The sequence below is a fragment of the Monodelphis domestica genome, chromosome 1 (assembly GCF_027887165.1).
Source record: "Monodelphis domestica isolate mMonDom1 chromosome 1, mMonDom1.pri, whole genome shotgun sequence".
In the NCBI taxonomy this organism is placed as follows: Eukaryota; Metazoa; Chordata; class Mammalia; order Didelphimorphia; family Didelphidae; genus Monodelphis; species Monodelphis domestica.
Window position 1 is genome coordinate 557749793 of NC_077227.1, and position 19759 is coordinate 557769551.

The 19759-nt window shown below is 36.1% G+C and overlaps 1 protein-coding gene across 6 annotated transcripts in view; it reads left to right on the forward strand.

Annotated features, from left to right (window-relative positions):
* The window catches only part of ARHGEF10 (Rho guanine nucleotide exchange factor 10), a 242570-nt gene that overhangs the window by 102421 nt on the left and 120390 nt on the right, over nt 1-19759 (forward strand). For 4 of the 6 annotated variants that reach the window (XM_007476218.3, XM_007476221.3, XM_016428721.2 and 1 more), the window contains 5 exons: nt 684-761; nt 945-1124; nt 4477-4593; nt 8858-8950; nt 17323-17493. In XM_007476218.3, the coding sequence (XP_007476280.2) occupies nt 684-761; nt 945-1124; nt 4477-4593; nt 8858-8950; nt 17323-17493 (639 nt within the window). The remainder of the gene's footprint in view (nt 1-683; nt 762-944; nt 1125-4476; nt 4594-8857; nt 8951-17322; nt 17494-19759) is intronic. The other 2 variants (XM_007476220.3, XM_056813401.1) reach the window with 1 other exon arrangement.

Here is a 19759-nt window from a genome sequence, read left to right on the forward strand (position 1 = left end):
CCTTGGACTCTTCCCAGGATTATTATTGAAGAACATTCTTTTTTTTTTTAACCCTTACCTTCCATCTTAGAACCAATATCATGTGTGGATCAATGTCTAACTTGGTCCAAGGCTACTCAGAGATAGTGTATTTGTTAAATTTTCATTCTCTCACCAATCAGGATGGCTCAGCCTCTAAGATTCAAAGCTGAGTGGAGTACTACCCTAGTGGTTGGGGTATGGAACCAGGGGCAGGAAAGGGGGAAGAAAGGGTATGGTTTCTGGAGTGCTGGTCTGAAGGCTGTTCAATGTTAGAGAGAAAGAAGGAAAGTAGGCAGTGTGATATCTGGGATAAATGAGTATAACACACAGTGCTTTATATATGTGTTAAATATATATTATATATATACACATATGTATATATGTGTATATATATATATGTATATATATATATGTTAAAAATAGTTCCTTGATCCTGTAACTTCTTTTTCACTCTAACGTGATGGTAAGTATCAATTCTTTGTGCCTTTCTAACTGCAAGATTGTGAAAATATTAAAGTTTTTTGGGGACCCTATCATTTTTGTGTATTACAACAATATTATTAGCCAACCCCAAAGCTAAAAGTGCAAATTACTTCCTGTTCCATATATGATACATACAGATGAAGCAATTTTTTTTCATAATATTTTCAAATCTTCCACAGGTTGTAAGAAGATACATTTTGGGTTCAGTTGTTGAAAGTGAAAAAAACTATGTGGATGCTCTTAAAAGGATTTTGGAGGTACTTGAATGTCATTATTGTATTTTTTAAAACTATAATAGTTTAGTAAATTAAGTAAATTATCAAAAACATATATCTTATGTATTTATTGCCACTAACCATCAAGGAATTTGCATGATTTATATTCTTCAAGACTTCAAAAAAAATTTAATCTTTTTCTTTCTTTTTTTTTTTTTACTCTAGCAATATGAGAAACCACTTTCAGAGATGGAACCAAAAGTTTTGAGTGAAAGGAAGCTAAAGATGGTGTTTTATCGCATTAAGGAAATCCTTCAGTGTCATTCTATGTTCCAGATCGCTTTGGCCAGTCGGGTATCAGAGTGGGATTCTGTTGAAATGATTGGAGATGTCTTTGTTGCTTCGGTAAATATAGTAGCACATCCATATAGTCTCATTCCTCCTTTGACTGCATTCTTTTGCAATTTTGTCTGAAAATTGGACTTGTGCTGCTGATAATGGAAACAATTAACCTGATGAACATAGCAGAAAGGGATAATATCAGGCTTATCAACTATGTAATGGATTTGACGATGGTATTATTTCAGAGTTAAACAGAAATTCACTAACAAAATATAAGTATTTGGACTATTTGGAAATTCATATAAAATTTATCCACTTAGAAGTCACTGAATTTGAATCTCAGTCTTTCTGACTCCAAAACTTGTTCCCTGTCCACTATATTGTGTTGCTTTTCTCTGTTCTTAACATGGGCTACATTTAAAATGTGAGAATTTAATAAATTCTCATATTAAACGGAGTCTTTGTGATACGAAAGTCTGTCAAAAGATATATACACAGTGCATCCTGTGTACAAAACTACACAAATGGCAGATACCTGCTGTGACTTCACCTTCTTTCCTCTCCAACCCCAAATGAATAGTTAGCCATTTCAACTCTATACTATCCTTTGCTCTTATCCCTCCCTACCCTACTTAGCCTATATCCATTCTTTTTTTGTCAAACCTCAGGCCTGGATTATTTCCACCATGTTCCTTCTTTGTTCCTACTCAAGAGCCACTGAGTGAATCTGAAGAAAATCTCACAACTATGCTGACTAGTATATTACAAATGTATGTACTCCAGTTTCAACTGGGCTGTCACTGAAGCAAGGCAAACTTTTTATTCTTTCCAAATTGATTCTCTATCTCCCTTCCACAGAAACCAAGACCAATGTTTTTTCTCCTCGAGATCTCTTCTCTTTCTCCTTCTTTCCATTAGCTTTCCTCTTTAAGGAAAATTCTCAGGGCATTAAACATGTTCTGTCTTCTATTCTAAAACCTTCACTGACATCATCTCTTACTCTCTCCTTCTTTCTTCATGTCTCACAAAAAGTTTGTCTTTTTTGTCAAGGCCAATCTCTATGCATGTGCACTTGCACCCACTCTATCCCTTCTTCTCCAGCAAATTGCACCCTCAATCATCCCTTCTCTTTGTCTCTGAAATTGTTAACCTCTCTTATGACCTTGTATCTTTTCTAAACATGCCCAAATCTCTCCAATCATTAGATCCTATAATTCCTTTATCTCTCCCTTTTTTGGCCATACTCTTTGAAAAAGTTGTCTATGCTGAATACCTATAACTTCCTCTCTTCTTACTCCTCAGTCTTTTGTAACCCGACTTTCTATGTTATCATCTATCTGAAACTGCTCTCTTCAAAGCTACTAATGATTTCATAATTGCCAAATATATCCGTCATTTTCTCAGTCCTAATTCTTCTTGATTAATCTGCTGCAGGTGACACTGTTGACTGCTCTTTCCTCCTGGATGCTTGCAGTTCTTTGTTTTTTTTCTTTTGTGTGTGCCTTTTTTCCCCCTTCTGGCTTACCTCTTTCCATATGATGGCTTCTTCTCAGTTTCCTTTGCTAATTCATCAACTTCATCAAGCACACAAACTGTAGATGAGCCCCAGTGTTCTGTCCTGGTCTTTTTAATCATCTTCGGTATTCACTGGATAATCTCATATTTTCATGGAACTAAGCTATAATCTCTAAACTGATGATTTCCAGATATCTTTATATCTCCAAATTCATTCTTTCCCCTAAGCTTTAGTCTCAGATTACCAACAGCCTAATTGGTCATTTCCTTATTTCTTTTGAAGGCTCCATTATCATTCTAGTGTCTTAATAGCTTTATTGGCTTTATCCTGGACTCCCCCCCACCCCCCCGTCCCTTATGCCATATATCCAATCATTTGCTATTTCTACCTTCATAGTATTTTCTATATCTCACTCCTCTTCATTCCTACCTACCACTTTAGTTCACATCTTCCTCACTTGTTTTCCAGATTCCAGACTGCCAGTTGGTATTCCTGCCTCAAATCTTTACCATTTCAGTCAATTCTGCTTACTAGTGAAAAAGTCATTTTTAAAAATTATGTCTTCTTGATGCTCCTTTCTTTTTTATATTTGTGTCACTTATAATAATTCCATACTTCCTCCATTGAACTCATATAACAAATATGTTCAGGGAAGACTAGCATCTTTGGTGTGAGAATTTACTGAACCCTTTTCAGGACTATTCATACACCTTTGGCTATCATCTCTCACCCAACTCTCACCCTTGGCTCCAAAAAGCTGTAGCATGCTCAGTGTCTTTACCTTGGGAAAACTATCTCTTCAAAGGGGCTGAACCATGTCGAGGGTAATCGATAAGCCTCAAACCTATCAGTGAGTGAGCGGGATGTTTATCCCAAGCATGCGAGGATACCCCCGGCAGAATGGGTGGATAGGAACAAACTGTTCCTGTGGCCATGAAGGCGACTGAAGCAGTCACTAAGGAAGCTTAGAGCTTGGCCAGACAACAAACACCCCACGGTCATCTGCCACATCCCAAGCCATCAACAATTGTCTTGACTTTTGTCTCACCACTAGACTCAGTGACTATGGAAGAGAGAGTGAAGAGGATGACTTCTTGCAACTCTGTCTCACTTAAATGCAATTCATGAGCATTGGTCCTCTTTGGAAACAAAGGATGAACCAAACAAGAAGTACAATCAAGCACAACAGAATTCTGTGTAGGCCATGCCAGAAAATAAATGCCTTATTCCATATTCAGAGGCCACCATTTCTGTGCTGAGAGGCAGGAGGATGCTTTACCACCAAACCTATGCAGAATTCATTGGTTACTTCGTTAATTAGTCTTTTTGTTGTTGTTTTCTTTTATGTTACTATAAGTTATTTGTCAGTTATTCTCCCAGGTCTGTCTACTTCACTCGACATGAGTTCAGATATCTCCCCAAGATTCTCTGGATTTTACCTATTTGGTATTTTTTGTGGAGCAATAATATTTTATTCTTTTTATAATAGTATGATCTTGTCACTATAATTTGTTCACCAGGGGATAGAATATACATCTTCCCTCAAGTTCTTTGCTCTAGTTCAAAGTGAAGCTTTAAATATTCTATCAGGAATGGGACCTTTTCTTCTGTCTTTGATCTTCTTGTAATCAATGCCTAGTAGTTGGTGGTATCACCAAGTCAAAGGCTATGTCTAGTTGAGTGACTTTTTAGTAAAAGTCCAAATTTTGCCAGTATTGAACAACTCCTGAAAAGCCCATTGTAATTTTACAAACAGAAGCTGTAAAGTTTTTTAAATTATGTAAATTTAAAGGATATTTATGAAATCTAGACATTCATTCTAAGCTGATACATATACATATATATTGATCTTTACATATTTATAAATTCCTGATTATTAATCATTTTCTCATATTTTAGTTTTCCAAGTCTATGGTGCTGGATGCTTACAGTGAATATGTGAATAATTTTAGTACAGCTGTGGGAATTCTCAAGAAAACATGTGCTACTAAACCAGCTTTTCTGGAGTTCTTGAAGGTGAGTATTTTTGTTTCATATCATCTCTCAGGCAACTAGGTGGCTCAGTGAATAAAGGGAAAAGCCTCAAGATGGGAGGTCCTGAGTTCAAATCTGATCTTAGACACTTTCTAGTTGTGAGACCCTGAGCAAGTCACTTACCCCAAATGCCGAGCTCTTACTGCTCTTCTGCCTTGGAAGTAATAATTAGTATCAAATCTAAGACAGAAGGTAAGGGTTTTTAAAAAAACATGTCATGTGTATACACATATAGGTATGTGTGTATATATATATTACATATATATTTTAAAAACATACATATATGTATACTTTTGTGTATGTTTATATATAAAATACGTAAATATTGGCTTCATAGTTTATTTCAGTACACTCCATTTAAAATGGAAATGGCTAAAGATATCCATATCTCAGATACTAGAATTTCATAAAGTATATGATCATCATTTCCAGCCTCATGTATAGAATATTATTTGCCATAAATATGTAGATACTAGTCACAAACAAGAGATGTTGACCTGATCCTAGAATTTGAGATATTTGAGGAAAGTATTTTGAGATTATTGAAAATTAATAGTATTGGCATAAAATTTTGAAGTTTATTTGATGTGGGACCCTAGGCAAATCATTTAAACTCTTCTTGCCCTAGGTAATTCTCTCAGATTGTAAATTGTCAAGTTGCCAGTCTGCATTGGCATTAGAAATTGGAGTTCCCCAATGAAATCATAGGATCAGAGAAAAAACCAACAATAAAAACCAACTTTGTGTTGTAGTAACCTGAGTTATTTGTAGCTTCAAACTTGTAATATATGTGTGACTCTGGGCAAGTCACTTAACCCCTCTCTGCTTCAGTTTTTTTCATCAGTAAAATGAGGATAATATTACCTGCCTCCCATGGTGGTTGTAAGGATAAGACAACATATTTGTAAAATTCCTTGCAAATGTTAAAGTGCTTTATAAGTGTTAAATATTATAATTATATAAAAATAAAGACGTGAAAATTGTATTAGGCATGTTGAGGTGACATTTAAGAAGAAAGGTTTCTTTTTTGTGTTCTTCTGAAATGTCCTTTTAGGAATAACAAAGAGTAGGTGGACTCTTGTCCTGCTTTGTCAGACTAGCCTCTTTTGGGGTGAGGTCTGAAAACAAAAGTCTGAAAAACCAAACCTCCTGTGTATACTGAACCTCTTCCAGGGGAGACATTTGTTTTTCTTTTTCCTTTGATGTTTAGTGTAGATAACTGAGGACCTTACTTTGTGGCTGGGTGTCTTTGAAGTCATGAAGAATGTTTTACTGACTTCTCTCCCTCTGCCCCCTTTAAAGCCCCAGTGACTCAGTTAATATAGGCTATTTAATCAACTAGCAATGCTTTCCCACACAGGCCCAAGATGTATATCAGGTAGTATAATTACAAATAGAATATGAAAACTTGGATCAAATTAAATTTCCTTTTCAGATACTATATTAACCCTCTGTAGAAGTGTGACATCAGACTAACATGCTTTGGGCTTAGGAGAGTGGTACATAGAGTGCTAGCGTTGGAGTCAGACAATCCTGGATTCATTTATGACTAGTTGTGTGACTATGGATAAACCCTTTAACATGTCTGAATCTCTGTTAAATGAGATTATTTTTGCCTGTGATGTCAGGGCAGCTAGATGGCACAGGGAATAGAGTGCCAAGCCTGGAGTCAAGAAGTCTCATCTTCATGAATTTAAATTTGTTTTCAGAATCTTATTAGTTGTGATATCTTGGGCATGTTCCTTTACTATCTTTGCCTTAATCTCCTCATCTGTAAAGTGAGCTGGAGAAGGAAATGACAGAACCCTCCAATATCTTGGTCAAGAAAACCCCATACGTGGTTACAAAGAGTCAGACACAACAACAAAATATCACAACTTTACAGCATCACTATGAGAGCTGTATGTTATAATGTTTATAAAATACTCTACCAACTTTAAAGTGCTATATATAGTAAATGCCAATTGCTATTATTAGAAAGCTTTTTAAAAATTACAGTTCGAATAGTGAGAGACACTGTAACTTAGCATTGGAGTCAAAAACACTTGGGTTCAAGTCTTGCCTCTGACACATACTAGCTATGTGACCCTGAGAAAATCCCTTAACCTCTCAAAGCCCAAAGAAATTCTAATATTTGTAGGTTAGGTACAGATCCACATTGATAGAAGGCATTTCCTCATGGAGACATCCCTATACAAATAAAAGAACAGGTTTGCCTTTCCCCATCAAAATTAATATTTGAGATTCAGGTAAAATTACTTCTCCTTTATATTGGCCGATTGGTTTAGTGGACTTGGAGATGAGAAGGACCTCAGATGTAATATGGACAAATTCCCACATTTTCAGATAAAGAATTGAGGCATAAAGAAGTTATATGATTTTTCCAGATTTACATAGATGCCTTTAAATTGTTCCTTGGTTTGGGCCCATTGACCACCCACTCCCAGCCTTGTAGTCTGTAACTTGAGTAAATTTATTGGTAGCCAGGATAAAGGGTCAAGAGTAAGAAATTAAATTGCAAAGGGGAACCTTGAAATCATATCCATTCTGTTCCAAAAATCAAGGGAGGATAATTTACAAATGGTCTCATATATTAACCAAAATTCACATCCTGGGAATATGTGCTGCCTCAGGGGAAGCCATCTTGGTGCTGCTGTCAAGATTTCTGGTCCTTCATATGTCAATTCCAGATAAAATTCAGACTTCCACATCTCTATACCAGCAGAGCATCAAAAAGGTGTGGATAACTTTGGGATGATGGTGTTGAGATTTTACTGATGAACTAATATGAATTGGCAAAGAGAGGAGTTGGTCTATTTTTTTTTCAAACCTATAAAAATGAGATCCCCAACTCCTATCTCTAGAGTATTCTTCCATTTCCATAAGGTTGATGTTAAGTGCTCCCAAATCCATGGTTCCATGATGTGTGTGATAAATTGCCTGCCTATCCCACTCTCCCTGTTCTTCCTCACCTGCATTGTCTGCCTCAGTATCTGTCCACACTTTTTTTACCAGTTGTCTTCACCTTTATAGAATTTTTATTCCCAATACATATATATGCTCTCTGTGTTTAATTAAGTGTAAGATTGCCATCCTATTTCCCAGTGCCAATCGCAGTCTTTTCTGGTGGATACCCAGGTAGACCTGCCCCTATTTCATAAATTAATTATAAATTCAACAGGTTAGTAAGTGGCAAAACTAGGATTTGAACCCCAGTCTTGTGTTTCTTAATTTAACATTTTTTCATTGAATATGTCTATCCCAAAAGCATACTTGCCTTGTTTAAGCCAAAATACTTTTTTCCCCCTAGTAGAAGCAATGTAGAATAGGGAAAAGACCATTGGGTTGGTGATTAGGAGCCTTGGGCTTGAATTCTAGCTCTACTACTTACTGTCTATTTGATCATGGAAATGAGGGAATTGAACTGCATTTCCAAAATCATTTACACTCTAAATCCTGTGATCCTCTTAAAGGGATTATTTGTGAAGTACTTTGAAAGTATTTGTTGACCTTAATTTAATAGTGTTTACATAATAGTGAAAATAATAAGGCAGTTCCTTAGCACTTTACTGTTTACAAATTACTCTCTCTACAATATACCTGTGAGGCATGTAGAATCCAGATTACTTGTTCCATTTTATGAATTAAATCTGAAGGGTTAAAGGACTTGCCTGGGCTTACACAGCTAATAAATGAAAAAACTAGAACCCAATCCTAGTCCTTCTGAACATGATTCTAACTCTCTGCAATGAACATCTCAGTGATTCAGTGACTTTTTTAGAGATTGCAATACCCCATCTGTCCACATTCAGATTTAGTGGCACATCTTTCCCATTAAAAAGTTCGATAGAAGTTAAAATTAACTTTTAAATAAATTTTTGACAACTCTAGAGATTCTAGTGGTTCTCTTATTGTGTAAATTTAGATCGCAGAATCGTTGGTCTGTTAAGCAGGGCAAGTTATGCAACTGATGAGATATGACCCTTTGCTGTGAAAAATTCTCCCATAACACAGAAAAAAAAGTTTTGAAACAGAAATGTTGCTGAGAATTTTCTATTAGGTAGAGCCTGTTACTACTGCATAAAGAAACTAACAGCAAAGTCTATGGACATCAGTGAATTCCTTCTTCAACCTTTTATTTTCTGTCCTCTGTATTCTGCCTTAGGGATTAGAAAAATGCCCCCTCAAATCAAATGTCAAGTCATTTTATTTAGAAAGAGAATAAAGTCTAACCTTCTTCTTACAGCAGTGCCAAGAATCAAGCCCTGATCGAATTACCCTCTATGGTTTGATGATGAAGCCAATACAACGCTTTCCACAGTTTATTCTCCTCCTCCAGGTAAATGACATGGTATGAGTTTGAATGGTTACTCTGGTTGTTTCATTTTCCCATCATGTATCTTTTAAATGTCTTTTCTTTTTATCTTTCCCAAACAGTGAGATCACTTTGCTAATCCCTATATTTAGGGGATGCTAATATTCCTAATAAATTGTGGGTAATATTGAACAATAGCCTGTTAAGATGGAACTTTTTTCAACGGACAATAAGAATCATTTTAGGTCTCCATTAATTGCTAGTGTCTTTCCTCTGGGATTAGCTCCAATTTAAATGTGTTTGTTTTATTTGTGTATAGTTATTTGCATGTGTCTTCCTCTTTAAATTGTTGTAAGCTTCTTCGTGGACTATTTTGGCCTTTCTTTGCATCCCTAATACTTAGCACAAATGTGTAACATGTAGTTGACACATAAGAGCTTATTAACTTGAGATGACTGAAACTGGGCCTAAGGAAGATTAATATGACATTAATATAGCATGTGTAGGAGGAGAACAGAAGAGAGCAAGGTCTTAAGAATTCAGAAAGGACAGAGTATCCAAGAAGAGAGAGTGGTCATTAGTGTCAAATGCAGCAGAAAATCAGGAGAGTAAATATCATGGGAACCAAAGGAGAAACTGATGAAAAAAACTTACGAACAAGCAAAGGAGGATGAAGACTGAGGAAAAATCATTCCGTTGGTTAGTCTTTTATTGAACTTTTTTTTTAATCCCTTACCTTCCGTCTTGGGATTAATACTATGTATTGGTTCCAAGGCAGAAGGGTGGTAAGGGCTAGGGAATGGGGGGTTAATTGATTTGCCCAGGGTCATACATCTAGGAAGTATCTGAGGCCAGGACCTCTTGTCTCTGGGCCCCTCTCTCAATTCACTGATCCATCCAGCTGCCCCCTTTTATTGAACTTTTGAGAGAACATTTTCCATTGTGGAGGGGAGGTTCTAAAACCAGCTTGAAAGGATTTAAGGAGTAAGAAGATGGTGAAGAAATGTTTGATGAATACAAAGAACTGTCAAAATTGTGGTGAGGGAAAGAGGAGGGATGGGGAGATGGGTGGGAGAGACAGACAAAGTCCAAGAGCAACAGACAAAAACAAATACAAGAAAGGCATTAAGAGGTTGAAGTTTCTATAGAAAAAAATTTAAAACACTAAGTAAGGGGAAATTTAAACATCTGTATAGACAGAAGGGGAGGAATAAGGAGAAACTGAAGGTTTAAGGAACAGAGGAGATAATTAACATTTAAACATAACTTTTATTGTGATCAAATTATATATATGTATATAAATTGATGAGAAATTTTAAGTATTTCTTTGGGAAAACATTTCTTTTAAACTTGGGGTTAATGAATGTATGTATTATGCATTTTGCCATATGGAGAAGGGTGATAAAGGATCCAGTAGGTACAACTTTGTAGCACCTAAGTACCTCTGAATCACATCAAAAGGCCATAAGAGAGAACCAAGAAGAAATAATTTACCTTTTTAAAACAAGTAGGCATGATTATTGAACATTTTCCTTGATGGTTTTTTACCCTTGTGACTTAGATTTATGCTATGTCCTAATTTCTCTTTTGTTATTGCTCTTCACATTCAATCAACTGCTCATTTTAATTAAACCAAATGGACACTGGGTTGGTTTTCTGCTTATTAAAATTGATTAGACATTAATTAGTTGAGTCAGCCTTAGGCCTAAATTGCTATTTGGGAAACACTGCCAAGAAGTCCCTTTTTTTTTTTGAAGTTTTTTACTGACAACTTTTGTTTTTTTATTTTTCCCAATATTCCTCCCCATACCTTCTGTGAATTTCAAAACTATTCCACCCTTAATCAAACCATTCTTTTTTATTTATTTGATTTCATTTGATTTGATTTAGCTATTTCCTGATCAATAACAATAGAGATACTTGGAATAACAGAATCAGGTCTTGGAAACTACATTTCTCCTCCCTTCTTAGTTTAACAAGATTAGGAAGGTCTGCTTCAAACTCAAGATTTAATTATCTGAGAAAATGGCCTTCAACAGACATGTGCAAAAAAAGGACAGACCTCTGGCACATGTGAGATGCAGGAAGTGAGGTAGAGAACAGCCTCTGGAGTTCTTGTGACTTCCTGTGGAAAGGGCTAGAGCTCAGTTCGATCCTGGAGCTCGAGCTTGGAGGAGCCTCGCAGACAGCTTTCAAGACCAGTTACGTGAGTGATAAGGACTGACTCCTTTCTCTGCCTTGGCTCTCCAGGGCCTGAAACTCCCGTTTTGGCTCAGCCTAAGCCAGAGCATTTTTTGAGTTAAACTCCTTTCCTTCTCTCCCTCTCTCTCTTTCCCTCTAATATTTTCTTCCTCCTATTGTAATTAAATCACCACAGAATTTGGCAGTTGACTTGGGTATTTTATTATTATGATTTCCCTTGGTGACCACTTAAATTTAGATTTTTTCAGTCTCAACCATATTTTCACCCTTGAGAGCCATCCCATAAAACAAATAGTATTTTTTTTAAAGAGAAAAAAGAAAAGGGGAGGAAAATATCATCAGAGCAGATCAATATATTGAAAAAGTCCAAATGCATGCAGTGCAATACCTATGGACCTCCTACCTCCAAGAAGGAGTAGATTGAGAGTATCTTCTTATATCTCTTCATTTGAATCATGCTTTATCTTTATGATTTTGCTACATTCACTTTTGATTTTTTTTTGCGGTATGGTTCTTTCCATTTATATTGTTGCAGTGAGTGTTTTCTTGGGTGTATAGTGCTTATTTCACTCTCATCAGTTCAGGTAGATCTTTCCATTCTTCTTTGGACTTATCACATTCTTTATTTCTAATACAGTAATATTTCCATTACACTCTTGTACTCTTAATTCATTTATCCATTTCCCAGTTGATAAGCTTCTACTTACAATTCAATTCTTTGCTATCATGAAAAGGGCTCTTGTGAATACTTTTTTATTTATGTGAACTTTCTTCTTACCAATAACTTCCTTGGGACATAAGCCTAGAAATGGAGTCTCTGAGTCAGGAGATTTGGGAATTTTATTCATTTTACTTGAATAATTTCAAATTGTTTTCCAGAATGGTTCTACTGCTTCATAGATCCACAAATAAAAATTTAGCATGCCCATAATCCCTTAACCATTCCAATACTATTTTTTCCTAAAATCCTTACCTTCTGCCTTAGAATTCATACTAAGTATTGATTCCAAGGTAGAAGAGCAGTAAGGGCTAGGCAATTGCAATTAAGTGACTTGCCTAGGGTTATACAACTAGGAAATGTCTGAAGTGAGATTTGAACCCAAGTCTTCACAATTCCCAGGCCTGGTGTTCTAATTGACTTTTGCTATTTTTTGTCGTCTTTGTTAGTTCACAAGGTTTGAGGTGTTTGTATTTCTCTTATTAGAAATTTGAAGCTTTCTCTCATATGGTTGTCAATATGGTACAATACTTTTGAGAATTATTTGTTAATTTCCATTGACCATTTATATCTATTGAAGAATGGTGATTAGTCATATATTTGTGTCTGTATGTATACAAACAATATATACTATATGGATATATTATAGGTTGTATATATATATACAATATACAATATATATATATGCATATATATACATATACACACACATTTATAAATTATTTATGTATATTGGATACCAAACTCTTATCAAGGAAATTTAATTCAAGAAGTCTCCAGTGATGAATACTTTTATCCATTCCTAGAATCTCAGATTTAGAGCAGAGACTTTGAAAGCCATCTGCTCTACCTCTATTATTTTTCAGATAGCCTCTGATTCCAGATCCAAAGCTCTTTTTCACTGACTCACTATGACCAACCTGTTTGGCGGTGGGGTAAAACACTTTCATCACAATTTAAGTGAAAATTTTACTTGTTTTAAAACTTTGGACAAACTGCTTATCCAAGGAAGCAAGGGTACATCAACATGAAGTAAAATGAATCTAAAGTTCTTTTCCACTCCTACAATAATGAACTCTCTGTCTCTGTCTCTGTTTGTCTCTTTCTCTCTGTCTCTCTGTCTCTCCGACTCCCTCTCTGTCTCTCCCCCTGTCTGTCTGTCTTCTGTCTGTCTCTGTCTCTCTGTCTCTCTCTGTTTCTGTCTCTCTCTCTCTCCCCTCCCCCTTACCCATTTATATATATATATATATATATATATATATATATATATATATATATAAAGAGAGAAATAGCATGGTTGCACAAAAAGTGGTGAATTGTAAGTCTAGGAGCATAGTCTGTCTTTGATACTCACTACCTGTGGGAACCTGGCAAGTCACTTCACATCTCTTGGCCTCACTTTTCTCAGCTTTAAAAATGGGAATTGCAGTACTCACCTTTGGGTTGGTGTAAAAAGATAAGATAATGCATATAAAATGCTTAGTAAACCTTTATGCAAATTTGTGTTCTTAACTTTTTTCCCTGTCATGGACCCCTTTGTCTGATGGAGCCTATGGAGTCCTTCTCAGAATAATGCTTGCTGCCTACATTCATAAATGAAGGCGAGATTAGTGAAAGTGAAGATATAATTTTTTTCCCACCTAAGTTCTGAAAGTTATCTAGAAGTGGGAATGGATCTGTGGACTCCAAGAAAAGAACTTGAGCTGGGTAACTTCCCATTCAAATGGATAGAGCGAGCAGTCTGGAGGAGACTCCAAATATAGCCTTAGACCTCCAGGCCCTTACCCGTTGTGTGACATTGGACAAGTCATTTAACCTCTGTTTGTGCAAAAATAATAATAGTACCTTCCTTCCAAAATTCTTATGAGGATCAAATGAGAAAAATAATGCTTAGCACAATGTCTGGCACATAGTAAGCACCACATAAATATCAGCGATTATTATAATTGTTGTTCTCATCTAAATAAATGTTATTTTATAATGGCAAAACTTCCAAGTCTGAATTCATTTAAGATTTGTGTATTTCTTGAGGGGTTGAGTGACAGTGTTAGACAACACCAAACAAAAGCAAAAACTAAATGGGAAAAACTGTTAAATCCCAGTAGATATTTAGCATATATTTGATAAGGTGAGTATTCCTAAGTGCTTAAAGGCTTCTCATTGGCAAACTTTAAGTAAAGGCTGCTGCTACTAAGGCGATACCGAGTCTGATATTGTTCAAGCTACATCCTCTCCCTTCCCCTCTACCCCACCCCCCAAGGACTTTGTTTATGAAAGGCTCTTAACAACTGCTCATTAAATTGAACAGAATATAATCTTTGTGATTCTGTGACTCATACTAGAGTTTCTGGGAGTAACATGATAGCTTCCTGGGCAGCTAAAAATCACTGGTATTCTTTAATGGGCATGACTTAAGAGACTTTTGACCAGTCTGTGAAGATATGCCTTTTCTGCAATCTTTAGCCTTGGGGACATATTGGTACAGCAGAAGGGACAGTGAGGCAGTCAGGGGATCTCATAGGCAGAGCATCATGTGAGTGAGCCTGTCAAAGCTGCCTTTTAACAGGAGCAGTGATACAGATGTGCCTTCAGTCCTTCTGCCACCATGATTACTGGTTTTGGATAACTGTCTTGCATTTCCAGAAAGAATCGGTTGATTCTATCGGGTCCAGGCTTGTCAATTGACAGAAAGTTTTGCTTTGTCCTTTGAGGTGTTCTTAAATTCTGATCCTTTGTGAATTTGCCCTCATGGAGAGAATATTGGGTTTCAAGACCAATAGACTGGGTTCAAATCCTGGCTTTGCTGCTTCCTATCTATGTGGCCATAGGCAAGACAGTTTCTCTCTTTTCATTTGTTTTTCTCATCTGTTAAATAAAATTGGTTAGACTAAATGACGTCTGAAGTCCCTTATGACTCTAGGTCTTATGATGGGCTTCCTTTTTCCCTAAGGGTTCCATATGATGAGCAGCACACTGTGGAGATAATAACTTACTCAACTACTTTCAGGTTTATAAAACACTTTACTCATAAATTCAACTTTTCCTTTTGGATTTAACTACCATATTTGTGTAGCTAATTCTCACAACAATGTACCCAGCCCTAGTCTCTCTCTTGACTCTAGTCCTGCATCTCCTGCACTGTGCTAGACGTCATCTAGATGTTCTGCAGGCATTGCAAACTCAACACATCTCAAAACAAACAGCTTTTCCGTCCCCTTGATTGACCTTCTCTCAACCTCCCTGTTTTCTGTCAAGTGCTCTGTCACCTCTGTTCAAGGGTTCCATCCTCAGATTTTCCCATTCACTTTACATATCCAGTCAATTAGCAAGTCTTATCTTGTTTTTTAAACTCTTACTTCTCTCTCAGAATCAATACCGTGTATTGGTTCCAAAGCAGAAGAGCAATAAGGGGTAGGAGATAGGGGTTAAGAGACCCTGCTAGGAAGTACTAGGGGTAAAAGGACCCTCCATCTCTAGGCCTGACCCTCAATCCTGACCACTCAAAGCCACCTAGCTGCACCCAACTCTTACCTTATTGACTCTGCCTCTTTAGCATTTCTTATATCTGCCCTTTCTCCTCACATCCAACCATTCTAGAATAGGCAGTCATCACCTCTTGCATGGAGAGTTGAAATGGCCCCCCAGAATAAAATACAAACTCCTCTATTTGAAGTTTGAGGTCATTCACAATCAGGACCCAGCCTATATCTTTCCAGTCTCATTATATATCACTCCCACTCATACATGCTGTGGTCCAGCCAAATTAGCCTTCTTGCTGGTCTCCATATTTTACATCTCTTGCCTCCATTACCATTTTCCCCCAGGCCCAGAATGATTTTCTTCCTCACCTCTCTCTTTTGGAATCCCTCCCTTCAAAGCTCATGTCAAGAGCCACCTCATTCACTCGAATTTCCTTGATTCCTTCATTTGTTAAAGGAGCACCCCACTACCTGAAATCATTTCACATTTCTCTTATAGATATCCTTAATTTCTCTATGAACATGTTTTATGCTGTCCATTGAATGTAAACTTTCTCTTTTTTGGGAGGGTGGTTTGTGTATTGTTTCCTGTAAAAATTAAATGATGTCTCTAATAATAAAAATATTATATTTTATGAGGTTTATTAAGGATTATTAGAAATCAAGGATACAAAACAAAAACCACGTGCCCATGGCTGATTAGCCCATTCAAAGTCCCTGCGCTTAGCTTACCACTATACTTTCTACATCTTACAAAGGAAGGAAGAGAGAGGGAAGGCGTTAATGTCATTTAAATACCAATTGTATTCTCACCAACCTGGGGACTCAGGTGAGATTATAGGGAATTCTGGGAAACACCAAGGATTTCTGGGGATTGAAGTCTGGGGTTCAAAATCTCCATTTTTATACTCCCTTCTGTATTTGCATCTCCTGCTCCTAGCATAGTGCCTAGTAGTGTGAATAATAGAAACAACAAAAAATTTATTTTTTTAACAATTATTAATTTAAGGGGATTGGAAATAAACTTGTGATATTCAAGTGACATTGAGGAGACTATGGTGGTTGGAGTGAAGTTTGATTTAGGAGAAGAGTAAAGATTAGCTTAGAAAGGTGTGGAAATATATATATATATATATATATATATTCTTCTATATATGTCTTTTTTCTCTATTAAGTTGGTATTAAGCGTTATTGAATACCTATCATGAGACTACATGTAGTAAATGACAATTTAAAAAAATCAGGCATTTGAACAGAGCACATTTGTTTCATGGAGGAGTGTGTAAAGTACAAAAATATTTGTGAGTCATTGAATACAGAGGCTACAGCTCTATTCACGAGTCCCCAAATGTACCATCCGGATATAAGAATAGGACAGCATTCTGTTTGCTGGTAGAGGGAATGCTACCAATTTTAACATGGTCTCAGTAGAGGAAAGGTTACTGCTTAGATTTTATAAGCAATATTCTGGTCAGCAAAACTTCAGAAAGGAATTACACAATGCCAGCCAGTACTCTTACTTCTTATTCACTCCATGAAATTCATTGCTGGGCCCCTATTTGTAGTTTTGCCAGCTTGGTAGGACCTGCCAGACCTTTGGCTCCTCTGGCATAGCCTTCAAGAACCCAGGCTCACTTCTTTACTACAATGAGCCTTCAGGGGATGGCTTTAGGCAGAGGAGCACTGTTCATTTATTTATAAAAGACCAGCTATTTTTTCTATTAATGATGCAATTGCATGAGCCATTGTTTCTTTTCCAAAAAAGCTGCTTACATGTTCAGCCAAATGGTGATTCACTGGAAGCAAATCTTGTTCTGAAGGTGCTTGATTTATTTTTCACTAGAAGCAATTAATGTCATTTCCTTCTTTCCCAGGAGTCGTGAATAATGCAATTGTGGGGGATGAGAAGTTTCTGGATTATAGCAGCCTACTTCTCTTTCTTCATCAAGAGTGTTCATACTTTTCCACTAGGCTTTATCATTTTTTTTCCCCAAAAGGACATGTTGAAGAACACCACAAAAGGACACCCTGACAGGCTACCCCTGCAGATGGCGCTTACAGAGCTCGAAACATTGGCAGAGAAGCTCAACGAAAGAAAAAGAGATGCAGACCAGCGATGTGAAATCAAGCAGATAGCAAAAGCCATAAATGAAAGATACTTGAACAAGGTTGAGAATGTATATTTTTAACCCATATCCTGAGGCTTCTGCTTTCTCTTTATGTGCCAATATACAATTACTTTATTAGAAAGTTTTCACTAATATTTTCTAAATTACCATATTTATTTCTCTTTCAAAATAGTCTGAAATAACAGCTAAAAGCACTTGCCAATTAATAAAAACTGACTTGTCATATTTATCAAATTCCCAACCAAGAGTAAAGTATCTTACAATTTTGGAAGCAGTTCCTAGATCTGGGGACTTTTATCTTCTAAAGAAAAAAACACCTTCCAAGTAATCTAATTTTGGTTATTTGATCAAGTTCCTATAGGACCTAACTGGTTCATAAATACCCACCCATTTGCATGGTTTGTTTGAATTATTGAAAATGATAAGATTTTTTTTAAAGAGGAATTTTATTTTTTCCCTAAGTAAGTGAATTCTATCTTGCCCTATAATTCTTTGTACTGTCTTTAAAAAAATCAAAAATTTTACATGCCACACTGAGATCTTTTTGCTCTTTAGGGATTGCCATTATTCTCAAATTTTCTATTGATTTTATTATACTGTTATATAAAGATAAAAAGTCAATACCATTTTTGAAATAGTTCTCCCACACTAGTTCTCCCAAACTTATTATTTAATACTTACATATAATTGGCAAATGCAGAGAGCTTGCTGTTGTTTGGGAAAGCAAAGAACTAATAATACTTAATGGCATAATGTAACAACTGCTTTTCTTCGTTATAATTTTGTTTTCCATGGCCATATCTGGATGGTGATAGAATATAAATGTGAAATCAGAGGATGTAGGTTCAAAACCTTGTATGATCTTAACAAATCATATAATCTCTCTGATCCTCATTATTCCTCACTGAAAGAAGAGAGTTTTGGAATAGATAATCTCTTCTAGCTCTAAAACCTATGGTATTTTTGAATAAGATAAGAACACTTATTCTTGATGAGACCCCATAGGATCATAGATTTAGAACTGGAAAGGACCAGCCTTTTTTTAACAGATGAAGAAACTGAAGCCTGGAGAGGAAAAGTCTCACTCAATATCACACAGGTGGCAAGTGGCAGACCTGGGATGTATGGCTTTAGAGAATTTTGAAACTTGATCTTAGAGAATTTCTAAAAATAAAAGGTCTTTCTTGACCAATTTTTAGGAGTATACTAATTAGAGGTGGAAAGGAGCTCAGAGATCAGTTAATACAATTCTTTACAAATTTCTATCTGAGGTTCAGGGAGGTATGACTTACCTATAATCATATAGAAAATTAGTTTGTCTGTTCCTCTAAAGAATGTCATGAACTGCATTTGTGAGTGTGGGAAGCTCCCGGCTCATCAGAAATCCAAATGGATTTTTATTTACTGAATTTTCTTAAGGCTTTCTTCCCATGGAAAAATGTTTTACATGATTGCACATATAAAAATCTATATCAGATTGCTTACTGTCTCAGGGAGAGGAAAGGGATGGGAGGGGATGAGGAAAGAAAGGGTTGGGAAGGAAAGATGGAATTTGGAACTCAAAATTTAAAAAGAGTTAAAAATTATTTTTATACACAATTGGGGAAAATAAAGTAATATGTGTGTATACTTTCTTCCCCCAAATAAAAAAATAAATACTCTTCAACTTCAGAAACTTCTTCAAATGAACAACTCATGCCCAGCTACCTCTCCACATAAATCTCAAAAGATTTTACTTACTGAAGAATTATTGCTGAATAATCAACTACTTACATAGTCTCAAATTCCAAATAGATTGTGGAAGCCAATTTGGTTGTGTGAAATTAACTTGTTTATCTAATGTTTTCCATTTCATTAATTATTAGAATTAGAATAGCAATAATACAAGTGGTTGTAAGAAAATGTTTTAAAAATATGTTTACTATTAGACAAATGGAGGAAAGGTTACTTTATGTGGAAGTAGTTTGGGAACGAGGCAATATATAGTGTAATGGAAGACTTGTTTTGGATCAGAAAATCTCAGTTCAAATTCTCATTCTAATAATTAGAATCTTTGTGATAGGAAAGTCACAACCTCCCTGGACCTCAGTTTCCTTATCTGCAAAATCTGATCCTCCAAAATCTCTTCCAGCTCTCAATCTATATTTCTGTGAATCTCCGGATTGTGTTTACATTTTACATTTTAATGTAAAGAATCAAGAGGAAAAGCCCTTGTTCTCCCTATAGATGAAATAAATGGCTCCCAGGCCATTTCACTGAATTAATGCAGAAATTCTGAATTACAGTTTAAAAATTTTGAAAGCAA